At 38.7% G+C, this 11,384-nt stretch overlaps 1 protein-coding gene across 2 annotated transcripts in view; it reads left to right on the forward strand.

Annotated features, from left to right (window-relative positions):
• Positions 1–10,830, forward strand: part of NLK (nemo like kinase) — a 152,789-nt gene extending 141,959 nt beyond the window's left edge. For both annotated transcript variants that reach the window (XM_010372304.2, XM_010372305.2), the window contains 3 exons: positions 5,416–5,614; positions 6,521–6,614; positions 9,026–10,830. In XM_010372304.2, coding sequence (XP_010370606.1) covers positions 5,416–5,614; positions 6,521–6,614; positions 9,026–9,080 — 348 coding nt within the window. In that variant the 3' untranslated portion in view covers positions 9,081–10,830. The remainder of the gene's footprint in view (positions 1–5,415; positions 5,615–6,520; positions 6,615–9,025) is intronic.
• Positions 10,831–11,384: the final 554 nt, after the last annotated feature.

Here is an 11,384-nt window from a genome sequence, read left to right on the forward strand (position 1 = left end):
CAGAGGTGTGATCTCAGCTCGTACCCTCAACCCCCCAAGCAGTCCTCCTACCCCAGCCCCTTGAGTAGCTGGGACTACAAACATGCTCAGCTGATTTTTAAATATTTTGTAGAGAAGAGGTCTCACTATATTGCTCAGGCTGGTCTGAACTCTTGGGCTCAAGTGATCCTTTTGCCTCGGCCCCCCAAAGTGCTGGGATTACAGATGTGAGCCACCACGCCCAGCCAGGACACAAAGTTTTTTAAGATTATTTGAAAAAAATCTGACCATTATATTCCATAAGAAAATGTTTGCTCTGGGTTTTTGAGATGGAAGCTTTTCCCAATACCCTTTCTGGACTTCACTCTTCTGGAACATACTACAAATTATACTATAAGTTCAGCTCTTCGTTTATTCATTCATCCAAAGAATATTTATTATTCACATCTATGCCAATAACTATTGTCAAAGAAGACTTACAAATGGAAGCATTTAGAAAAGAAAATTTAACTTGCCGAGAATACAAAGTCACCAAATACAAAAAATACCAGAGAGTTAAAAGATAAAACAACCACAAAATTACCAGAGTTATTAAGTTTACGTTGGTCCATTTGTAGTGAGAAAGCTGCAACTTTCTCAGAAGATATCAAATTCACAATCCTTCAGACATCAGCACAGCAAAGATTAGGGATAAAAATAATTCTGTTAGAGTCCTGGTTGGTGAGAAACAGTCAAGGTTTTTTTATTTGGGGGACCAGAACCAATTATTTTTGTAATGTCTCAGGGTACAATTTAGATTGCTTATGTGTTTATTTTGGTGTTTTTTGCTATTGTTTTCTGTTTTTTACTGTGGTGTATTAGTCCTTTTTCTTGCTGCTGATAAAGACATACCCAAGACTGGGCAATCTACAAAAGAAAGAGGTTTAATTGGACTTACAGTCCCACATGACTGGGAAGCCTCACAATCATGGTGGAAGATGAGGAGGAGCAAGTCACGTCTTACATGGATGACAGCAGGCAAAGAGTCAGAGCTTATGCAGGGAAACTCCCCTTTTTAATACTGTCAGATCTCATGAGACTTACTATCACGAGAACAGCACAGGAAAGACCTGCCTCCATGATTCAGTTACCTCCCACCAGGTCCCTCCCATAGCACCTGGGAATTCAAGATGAGATTTGGGTGGGGACACAGCCAAACCATACCATGTGGTATGTGAAGTGCTTAGTGATACTATAGGCCTGACAAAGTGGCAGTTCTTGCTCGCACAGTCTCTCCTTGTGGTCAAGTTCCCACCATTAAGGACAATTTCAATCATATAACTTGCTTTATTGAGCTAGTAATTTACTATCATTTGATATTTTATGTTATTTGGCAAGTTTATCTACATAGCTAACAGAATATGTTGATCAATATGTTAAAAAACAAACTCCATTTATATGGTTAACAAAACTAGAGCTGTGTGAAATTCAGGCTTCAGAGGTAATTTCTACCTTCCCATAGAGGATTTTATAAAGGGTCTAGGATTGAAATTTACTTGTATGTGTTAGAAATATTTTATTCTCTATTTCTATTTAGATGTGGATCCAAGAACCATGTAACTCACCTTTATCAGGTGTGCATACACTGTTTAGAGCTGTAAGGCATTCTCTTTCTCTGAGATCCCATGTTTTGTTTTGGTTTGGTTTGGTTTTTTGAGACAGAGTCTCGCTCTGTTGCCCAGGCTGGAGTGCAGTGGCACCATCTCGGCTCCCTGCAACCTCCACTTCCCAGGTTCAAGCGATTCTCCTGCCTCAGCCTCCTGAGTAGCTGGGATTACAGGCAGGCGCCACCACGTCCAGCTAATTTGTATATTTTTAGTAGAGATGGGGGTTTCACCATGTTGGTCAGGCTGGTCTCGAACTCCTGACCTCATGATCCACCTGCCTTGGCCTCCCAAAGTGCTGGGATTACAGGCGTGAGCCACTGCACCCAGCCTAGAGAGCCCGTGTTTATTAATGCTCCCAATCTGCCAGGAAGTTAGTGTTTATAGTCTTTAAGGCTGGAATTTCCTAAGCCATAGAGCAAGTAGTAAGTCCATTTTTCTGGGAGGTTTTTTGTACACAAGTTCTACATGTGACATGTCCTTATTCCTTAACACTGGGATTATCACACTTAATTAAATGAAATTTGTGGTGTGGTTGTAGTTATAAAGATTTATTTAAGGAGAAAGATTTATCTGATAAGGAAGAATACATATTCTTATGGAACCTATGTAAGTAACTACACAGTCATTTAAAAATAAAGAAATTAAGCTGAGCATAGGGCACAGTGACTCACACTTGTAATCCCAGCACTTTAGGAGACTGAGGCAGGAGAATCCTCTGAGCCCAGGAGCTTAAGACCAACCTGGGCAACTTAGGGATTAACAAAATTAAAAATTTTTTAAATTAGCTGGGCGTGGTAGCACTTGCCTGTAGTTCCAGCTACTCGGGAAGCTGAGGTGGGGGGATGGCTTGAGCCCAGGAGGTTAAGGCCAAGGCCACAGTAAGCCATGAGCTCACCATTGTACTCCATCCTGGCAAGGGAGACAGAGCGAAACCCTGTCTCAAAAAGAAAGAAATTAATTTATTTAATGCACACTACATAATAAATAACCGTTTTTATCACTGTGTTATAAACAAAGCCAATAAGTGTTACTTTGTTACAGAATTATTTTTAAATTGGCCTGATGCTTTATTAGCTTTTGATCTATATTAAGGATTTTTTTATATTTCCAGTTCTGAGAGTTCAATCAGAACAAGAAACCATTTAAAGAAAGTTTTTTTCTCATTGTAACCTGTTAAATTGAAAGTCAGAAATACATTAAGAAGGATATGAGGTGTGTGTGTGTGTCAGGGTCTCACTCTGTGGCCCAGGCTGGAGTACAGTGGCATGATCTCGGCTCACCGCAACCTCCACCTCCTGGGTTCAAGAGATTCTCCTGCCTCAACCTCCCAAGTACCTGGGATTACAGATGTGTGCCACCACGCCCAGCTAATTTATTTTTATATTTTTGGTAGAAACAGGATTTCACTATGTTGGCCAAGCTGGTCTCGAACTCCTGACCTCAAGTGTTCCACCCGCCTCAGCGTCCCAAAGTGCTGGGATTACAGACATGAGCCACTTTTTAAATATCCATGAAGAACAGACCATTGACCATATTTAAATCAGTGTATTTATTTAGTCCATTTAGTCTGAGGTAACTAGTTATTCTTGTTTTGTCAATCTTGGGTTAAGCAGTCTACTGCCATGGCATGTCTGCTCCTGGACTGAAATGCTGACTCAATTACTTGATTGAGTCTAAAAGGCAGGTGTCTGTGGTGAGATACACATACACAGACAAACACAGACACACACACACACACACACTCTCTCTCTCTCTCTCTCTCTCTCTCTCTTTCTCTCTCTCTCTGAACATCCGTAATCTGGAACTCTGAGTGCCAACATAACAACATAAATGACCTCACCTCGGTGACAGGTCACTGTCAAAAAGTAGGCATACAACACACAGTTTGTTCAGTATCCCCAAGGGAAAAAAGACCCTCCAGCCTCCTTCAGCTGTGATTCTATCTTCCCCAAGTATATCCAGATTCCCCCATGCAAGTGTCCCCACAAAGGGTAATAAAATGGCATATGTGCAGGCCAGATGCACCAATGACAGGTTCCCCACAATGTCCCACATGCTGCCGAGACCTGTGGGCATTATTTACTGTATTTTTTGCCTATTCTGTGCTCTTTGGAGTAAAAGTATTATTGAAAATGTCAAAAAGTCCTGCAGATAACCCAGCAGGTAACTGATTTTTTTAAAAAGAGAAAGCATTTATGTTTATCTATAGCACAGAATGCAAAGCTATTGGAGAAACTGGACAGCAGTGTAAGTGTGAAACATCTTACAGACAAGTATGTTGTTGGAATGATCACTGTATATAACCTAAAGGAACAGAAAGATAAACTGTTGAAGTTGTGTCCTGAAACTCATGAACAGAAGTTAATGAAAAATAGAAGGAAAGGGAAACCAAGAGCTCAGAGGGGCCTAGGATCAGGCACGTACACTGTCAGCCTGCTTGTTCCTTTGGGTTCAAACAGTGGAACACTATCCCAGTGGAATCTCTAGGAATAGCTATCAAAGGACTCTGACTTTTTTAGAAAAAAAGAAAAGGAAAAAGTTTACTTGCTAAGAATGCAGGGAAGTCAGACTTCAAAAGAGCTAGATCACCAAATAGAAAACATAAACTTATTGAAAAGAAAAAAAACAAGGTTATCAAGCATACATTTGCCTGTTCATGGTAGATAAACACCTGCTTTCTTCTGTGATTATCTTATCTTGAAAGGTCATGACATGCCTTTTTACATCAGCATAGCGAAAATCAGAGATAAAAGTGTTTTTAGGGAATCCAGGTGTATGAGAAACATTTTATTATTATTTGGGGACCAGAACAGTTGTTTTTGGTTTATTTGAGAACAAAAGTAGTTTTCATTCTTAAATTGTGTAATGTAAAGTGCTTGGTCATATTGGAATCAGGGCAAGGTGTGTGTTCTTGTTTTTGTCCTACTCTGTACTATTGAGTTCATGCTTAAATCTTTAAAATTTACTTTCAGTAGTACACATATGTCTACTGAGCTAAAAGAAGGGACAGTTTCTTTAATTTTTTTCATGGAGTAATGTTAAAAGTTTAGATTTTCAGGCAAACTTAAAACTCGTGTATTAAGTATTCTGATCTAAAGTGACAGAAAATTACTAGGTGCAGTAGCTCATGCCTGCAGTCCCAGCACTTCAGGAGGCCAAGACTGGAGGCCAGAAATTCAAGAACACAGTGAGACCCCATCTCTACAAAAAATTCAAGAAATAGAGTGCCAGAAAACAAAAAGCTAGACTAGATTCCTGATATTCAGACTGAGCTATATCTCAAAACATGGCAATCAGACCACTATCTGCTGCCTAACTCCAGCAGCTTTTGCCATCATCCATTTGGTATTCTAAGAGAGTAAAAATTTCAAGCAGCTTTGAAAATTGCCACTGTGAACACATCTTCTGGATGCTGACACATATTTAGAAAATATAGCCTGTTATTTAAAAGGTAAACGTAACCCCTTCAAAGCACTACATAAATGTCATGATATTTGTGATTTTTGACCCTGCATACATCTATTTCAATGTAGTAACTTCTCAGAATTTTAGAAGCAAGGCACTTCTAAGTACTTTATGATGGTAGATAATAACAGTAGTTGTCCTAAATCATACACTCCCTCTGCTACTATGTGACCCACCTCTAAATTCAATTATCCCTCTTTAGATGGGATGTACTATAAATTATATATATGCTGTGTAAAGCAGTTAATGTGTCTTTTGAAAGATCCTATGTGAACAGTTGTATTTATCTGTAGTGTTGATGTGCTGGTCTCTAATTTGATTTCAGTCCAAAAGAATATCCGCTAAGGATGCCTTAGCCCACCCCTACCTAGATGAAGGGCGACTACGATATCACACATGTATGTGTAAATGTTGCTTTTCCACCTCTACTGGAAGAGTTTATACCAGTGACTTTGAGCCTGTTACCAATCCCAAATTTGATGACACTTTTGAGAAGAACCTCAGTTCTGTCCGACAGGTTAAAGGTGAGTATCTGTTTTGGCCTTTGGCCAGGCAATATGCCTAGTAACATTTTCCATTAGGTGGCCATGAAGAGCTGAGATCTGAATGGTAACCAAAGCTCCCCTCTATGTTTATTTCACAACCTTGCATATAGCTATGTGTCCAGGGCATAACAAATCATAATTAATATTATATCCAGGGGAAGGCTGGGGAGATGAGTGAATATTTTGTTCTTATTTTCAAAGTTTATTTAGTGAGTATGACTCAAAATATGTTTAATATGTATTCACTCAATGTCATCTCATTGATTCAAACGTATTGAACTTCTTTATATAACATACAAAGTTCCATAAAGCATAAACATTTACTGAGGGAATTATTCCTTGGATGATAAGAGAAGGGAATTTCTGATAGTGTCCTCATAAAATTTTGTGGCAGGATCTCCTATTGGGATACAGTGGGAGTAATGACATCCAAACTTCTGAGTGATTTTAGTGTCTACTGTAGGACATTTTACAAGAGAGAGGGTAGTCCCCAAAGTAACCACCTGAAACTATACACCTAGATACAAACTGAGGTCTTTAAGTGATCTTCAAAAAGGCAATAATTGCCAGCAAAACTTAGAAGAGTTCACTCATAATGCCAAACCTGTGACGTGTCTCTCAAATTTAGAGACCATTTTACTCTTCCCACTGATGGGGTTGCAGTCTACGTAATGCCACCAGTACGTTTCTTGCTTATATTTAGCAACAGCTGTCATTTTAGTTTTAGGAAGTTCAGCTGAATTCTGCTTGATAGATGATGTGTGTGTTTGATTCAACTAAATCAGTAGGAAATGCTTTTCAGATGCTAGCTAGAGTTAGCTGAGAATTCACTGCTCCCGGGCTTGCAAATTGTCATGGATTGTGTGATGTTTGTTTTCTCCACAGAAATTATTCATCAGTTCATTTTGGAACAGCAGAAAGGAAACAGAGTGCCTCTCTGCATCAACCCTCAGTCTGCTGCTTTTAAGAGCTTTATTAGGTAACTATATGTATTTCTAACATTCTTGTTAGAATTAAAAGGATGCCAGTGTTACTTCATTATTCAGCATATTTCTGTTTTTATTTAGATAACATAGATAAAAGGTGCAACAGATAGTTTCTGTTACGAGGTTTGGCTTTAGTCAAAAGTGTATTAAAACTGTAAGCATCTGGGCTGGGTGCAGTAGCTCATGCCTGTAATCCCAGCACTTTGGGAAGCCAAGGCAGACAGATCACCTGAGGTCTGGAGTTTGAGACCGGCCTGACTAACATGGAGAAACCTCGTTTCTACTAAAAATACAAAATTAGCCAGGCATGGTGGTGCATGCCTGTAATCCCAGCTACTCAGGAGGCTGAGGCAGGAGAATCACTTGAACCCAAGAGGCAGAGGTTGCAGTGAGCCAAGATCACACCATTGCACTCCAGCCTAGGCAACAAGAGCAAAACTCCATCTCAAAAAAAAAAAAAAAAAAAAAAAAAAAAAAAAAAAACAACACCATAAACATCACATTTTACACTGGTGCCAGTTGACTGTGGTTGCTTTAGCAGTTTTTTCCCCAGATGACCATTGTGCTGCCTCATCACATACGTGGCGATCCTACTGCAGCATTAGTATTATGGCCACCTGTCCTGGAGTTAGACGTGGTCATCTCAGTTCCCACTACCATTCCCACTCCCTAGTAATAACTGCAAGCAAGAAAATAATTTTTGTATGTGCAGGTGGACTGCTGGTGTAGCCTATTTAGAGGAGAAGTCAAAAGGCTTATGGTAGAGCTATGAACTTACTGTTGGAAGTTACCAGGCGTCATTCTCCTTGTCTTTCTGTCCTTTCCTTCTCTTGATCTCTTTTTCCTTAATTCCTTATATATTGATCAGGGTCTAGTCAGGAGAAATAAACCATTTCCCTATAATATGAGTGGAGAAAATTCAGTAATAAGAATTGTTAACAAGGAAAGGTGATCAACTGCTAAAAGGCATAAAAGAGGATTCTGAAGGCTGCTGAAGTAGCAAATGCAGAAAGCAGCCACTCCCTGTAGACTGAGGGAGAGTAAACAAGAAGGAAATTAAGAAAACTAAGAATTTAGAAGAGGTTCCTCCATTTAAGGACCTCTTTGGAGAGGGTATGGCTGCCACAGGAACAGGAACACACAGCACGAGGGTGGTGTGGAAGAGGAAGTGTGCCAGCAGGTGTGGACAGAACTGGTCCATCAAAGACCGCCTGCCAGGAGAGTTCGGGTGGACCAAAGCTGAGCCCTCCACATGGCCAAAAAAAAGCACAACAAACCAAGGAAGGGAGACTGCTTCCTGATGCTACAGCCTTGCAAATGCCCTTCCAGCACCCTGTGTTGACAAAAGCTAACATTAAGCTAGGTGGAAAAGGGGAACCATGAACAGGGTCTGGCTCCAGTATCACAAAGCAGGACAAAGGGTGGATTCGGATCTGAGTGGTGACAGTCTGTATCTTCCCTGCTGCCTTTCTCCTCTCCTTTTTCTCTCTCCCTGATGCTCTTTCCCTTTAATCATATTAAAAAATCATTGGATTTGTTGGACCGCAGTCAAGATTTTATGCTTAAAGTTTGTAAAATCGGGTGACTTTCATTTCTTCCATGTATTTTTCTATTGGAAGAAAGAGTTAAGTTGCATTTTTATTTATCTGTGGTTTTAAATTACTTTGTTTTACTATTTTCCCCTAAGAGTCAGTGACCCAGTCAGTTAGGCAGTTGAACGGCTTAGGTGCAAATGATCCTGGGCCTTGGGGAAACAAGGGGTTATACTTTTCCCTCTCAAGTTTGTGATCTCATTAGCAACCTTAGACATAGGAAAAAGCCAATAACAGATCTGTGGATAACCAATGCTAAATGATTACCTATACTTCTCCATTAATACTTGATAAAAGAATGCTTATAAGGCCCATTCAAAATAGGCCACTGTATTTTGAGAGGCTACTTTTAAATGGATAATTCTACATCCCTTAAGGTTATTTTCCTGATTGATTATTGAAATTATTACTTGTAATACCTACATTTACTTTACACTTTCAAGTAGGCACTGTGGAAAAACACTTCACATCTATTATCATTTATTCATCACAGTATCCTATGAGGTAAACAGCATCATTCCTTTCCAAATGAGAAGAGATTAAGGCACTTGCTCAGTGCCATACAACTAGTAAATGACATGTTGTTTTCCAGCCTGCATATTAGCCACTATACCAGATTGCCTTTCCATAGATAACAGGTCCATAAACAAGCAACTTAGAGCAAATTCAACTTCAAAGAAACAAATAAAAATCCAGAAGTGGACTTAATTTTTTCAGAGGAAGAGAGGAAAACAGGTAGTAGTGAATTACCCTTTTGTCCTTTTGTCCATTGTGACATGATAACTAATTTCTCCATCTCTGTTTTCTTCCAGTTCCACTGTTGCTCAGCCATCTGAGATGCCCCCATCTCCTCTGGTGTGGGAGTAATGGTGGAAGATAATGTACTACTGAAGATGTAATGTAGCTTTCCACTGGAGTCTGGGATTTGCAATTCTGGAGGTTAATCATGCTTGTACTGTAATTTTACTAATGAAGTTTTAAATTAACAACCACTACTTGTATGATATGAATAATATTTAGAAATGTTACTAGACTTTTAATCTTGTAAAGTGGTTGTGCTTTTAGAAGAAAAATATTTTACCCAGAGTTGCACATGTTTTATGAATTTAGTGCAGCTGTTGTGGCTCACCTCAGAACAAAAGAGAATTGAACCAAATTTGGGAGTTTGGGGTTTTATGTTTTTGTTTTGTTTTTCTTTTCTAAAATGAAGTGAGATTGTTCACACACACACACACACACACACACACACACACACACACAAAGGACAGTCATACATTTTGATATTTGAGCCATTCCTAAAGATTTGGGGTTTTCTAAAACTAAAGAATCTAGAAACTTGCCTGCGACCAATCATGGAGCCACATGAGCTGATCGTGGCTGCACCTGGGGGGAGGGTAGGGAAGAGGGGCATGCCACCTAATGATCAAGCCCTATAATTAGCTTCTCATTAGAGCCGTGATGGTGATGTGTGCTGTCTAAAATCCAATGTTGTGGGTAGAGAGAATGAGTTTGTGACTAGGAGAGACTAAACTTTTGTTTTCCTTACCCAGTATAAATATATATATATATATTTAATCTATTTTTATTAGAAGTTTTTCTGCTCTTTCTTACATAAAAGAACCCCAAGCATGCATCTTTCATGTGTGTAAATAATTCATTTCTGGGCTAATTTCAAAAGAATCCCAACATTGCTGTATAGAAAGAGAACTAGCTTGCACATTTTAGGTCTGTGAAATTTTGTGAGACTTTTCCTGCACTGGACAGTAAAAAAAATAATAAAAGACAAAAACAAATCAAAAAAAATTTAAGCCACAAAAAAGGCACATAGGGAATTATGTCAAATGTGTTTGTGTCCTTAGGCAAAGCTGTGGGAGTCTTGAAATGTCACAGTAGTAAATAACTTATTACTTTTTGACAAGTTCTTTTTTTCTGTTGGAACACTGAATTCTTCTGTGCATATGTACATATGAATACAAATCGAAGGCCTCTACCTCCTGGAGTTATACAACTTGGCTTGTTTACCTCCACATGCTGATGATGACTATTTTTTTTTTTTAAGTTCAGTGTGGAGACTTGAAACTTGAATGTCCCTTCCAACTTTTATATTAAAAATAAAAAGACAAGAAAATTGAAGATCATTTTTCACCTGTACAAGGAATACTAATGGATCGTCTTAAAATTGGTCTAGGAAAAAACCTTGGTGTGTGTTATGGACAATTAACTGTTAAAGTTATTGTAAGTTATCTGTATTTAGCAGAGTATTTTCAACTTGAGTGATCTGAGCTGAATTTGAAGACTATTAATAAGTTATGTTTGGAAGTTTTAACTTCAATGAAGTAATTATTTGCTGTGAAAGAAACAAACATTGAATTACTAAACAAAGATGGTGCAATATCTTTGTTTTTTTTTTATGAGGCTCCTGAGAATCAACCCAACTGAAGCATTTCAATTCACTTGAATGAGAAACGTGTTTAGTATCAAAAGAGCCCAAGAAGACACTGGTGTGAAAGGTACAATCTCAGAGGTTGGTCAATTACCGTGGCACACTTTCTGGTCACTTTGTACAATGTAGATTTGAAGTACAGTGGTGAAAACATTAAATGTGACATTTGAAAAAGTTGTGTCATCTGTTTTATTTCAGTTTCTTTCTTTTGTTTTCTCTTCAGTACAACTCGTATCCTGACTTTGCAAAGTTTTGAGACACTTCCTATTTCCACTTTGATCTTTGCGGAAATAGGTTGTTTTTAAAAATCTTCTCAGAAACTTTAGACTGACAACATATTGAAAATTTAGTTGAATCAATATCAAAGACATGTGATTTAAATACACACAATATAGAAGTCTTTTTAGACCTTAGAGTCTCTAATCCAGTGGTTTTCAAACTTTTTTTTCTTTGAAGCAAGATCTTGGAGTCCAATATATTTAACAAATAAAAGTAGATTGCTTTGTATGAAACAGAATGGTAAAGGGACTTGACACCTCCCTCCTCTTCACTTCTGCCTCCTGCCCCTAGCAGCCCAAAGGTACTTTCAGCTAAGGAAGAAGTCCCAGCCCAGTGTTGGTGTAATCAAGGCCTGAAACCAGGCTGCCTAGCTTCAAAATACTTTCCGTGAGGCTAAAGAAACATTACTCTTGAGTTTGTAGGTGGTGTGTACTTCTCCCTATCTTTTC

Source organism: Rhinopithecus roxellana, chromosome 19 (genome assembly GCF_007565055.1).
Source record: "Rhinopithecus roxellana isolate Shanxi Qingling chromosome 19, ASM756505v1, whole genome shotgun sequence".
In the NCBI taxonomy this organism is placed as follows: Eukaryota; Metazoa; Chordata; class Mammalia; order Primates; family Cercopithecidae; genus Rhinopithecus; species Rhinopithecus roxellana.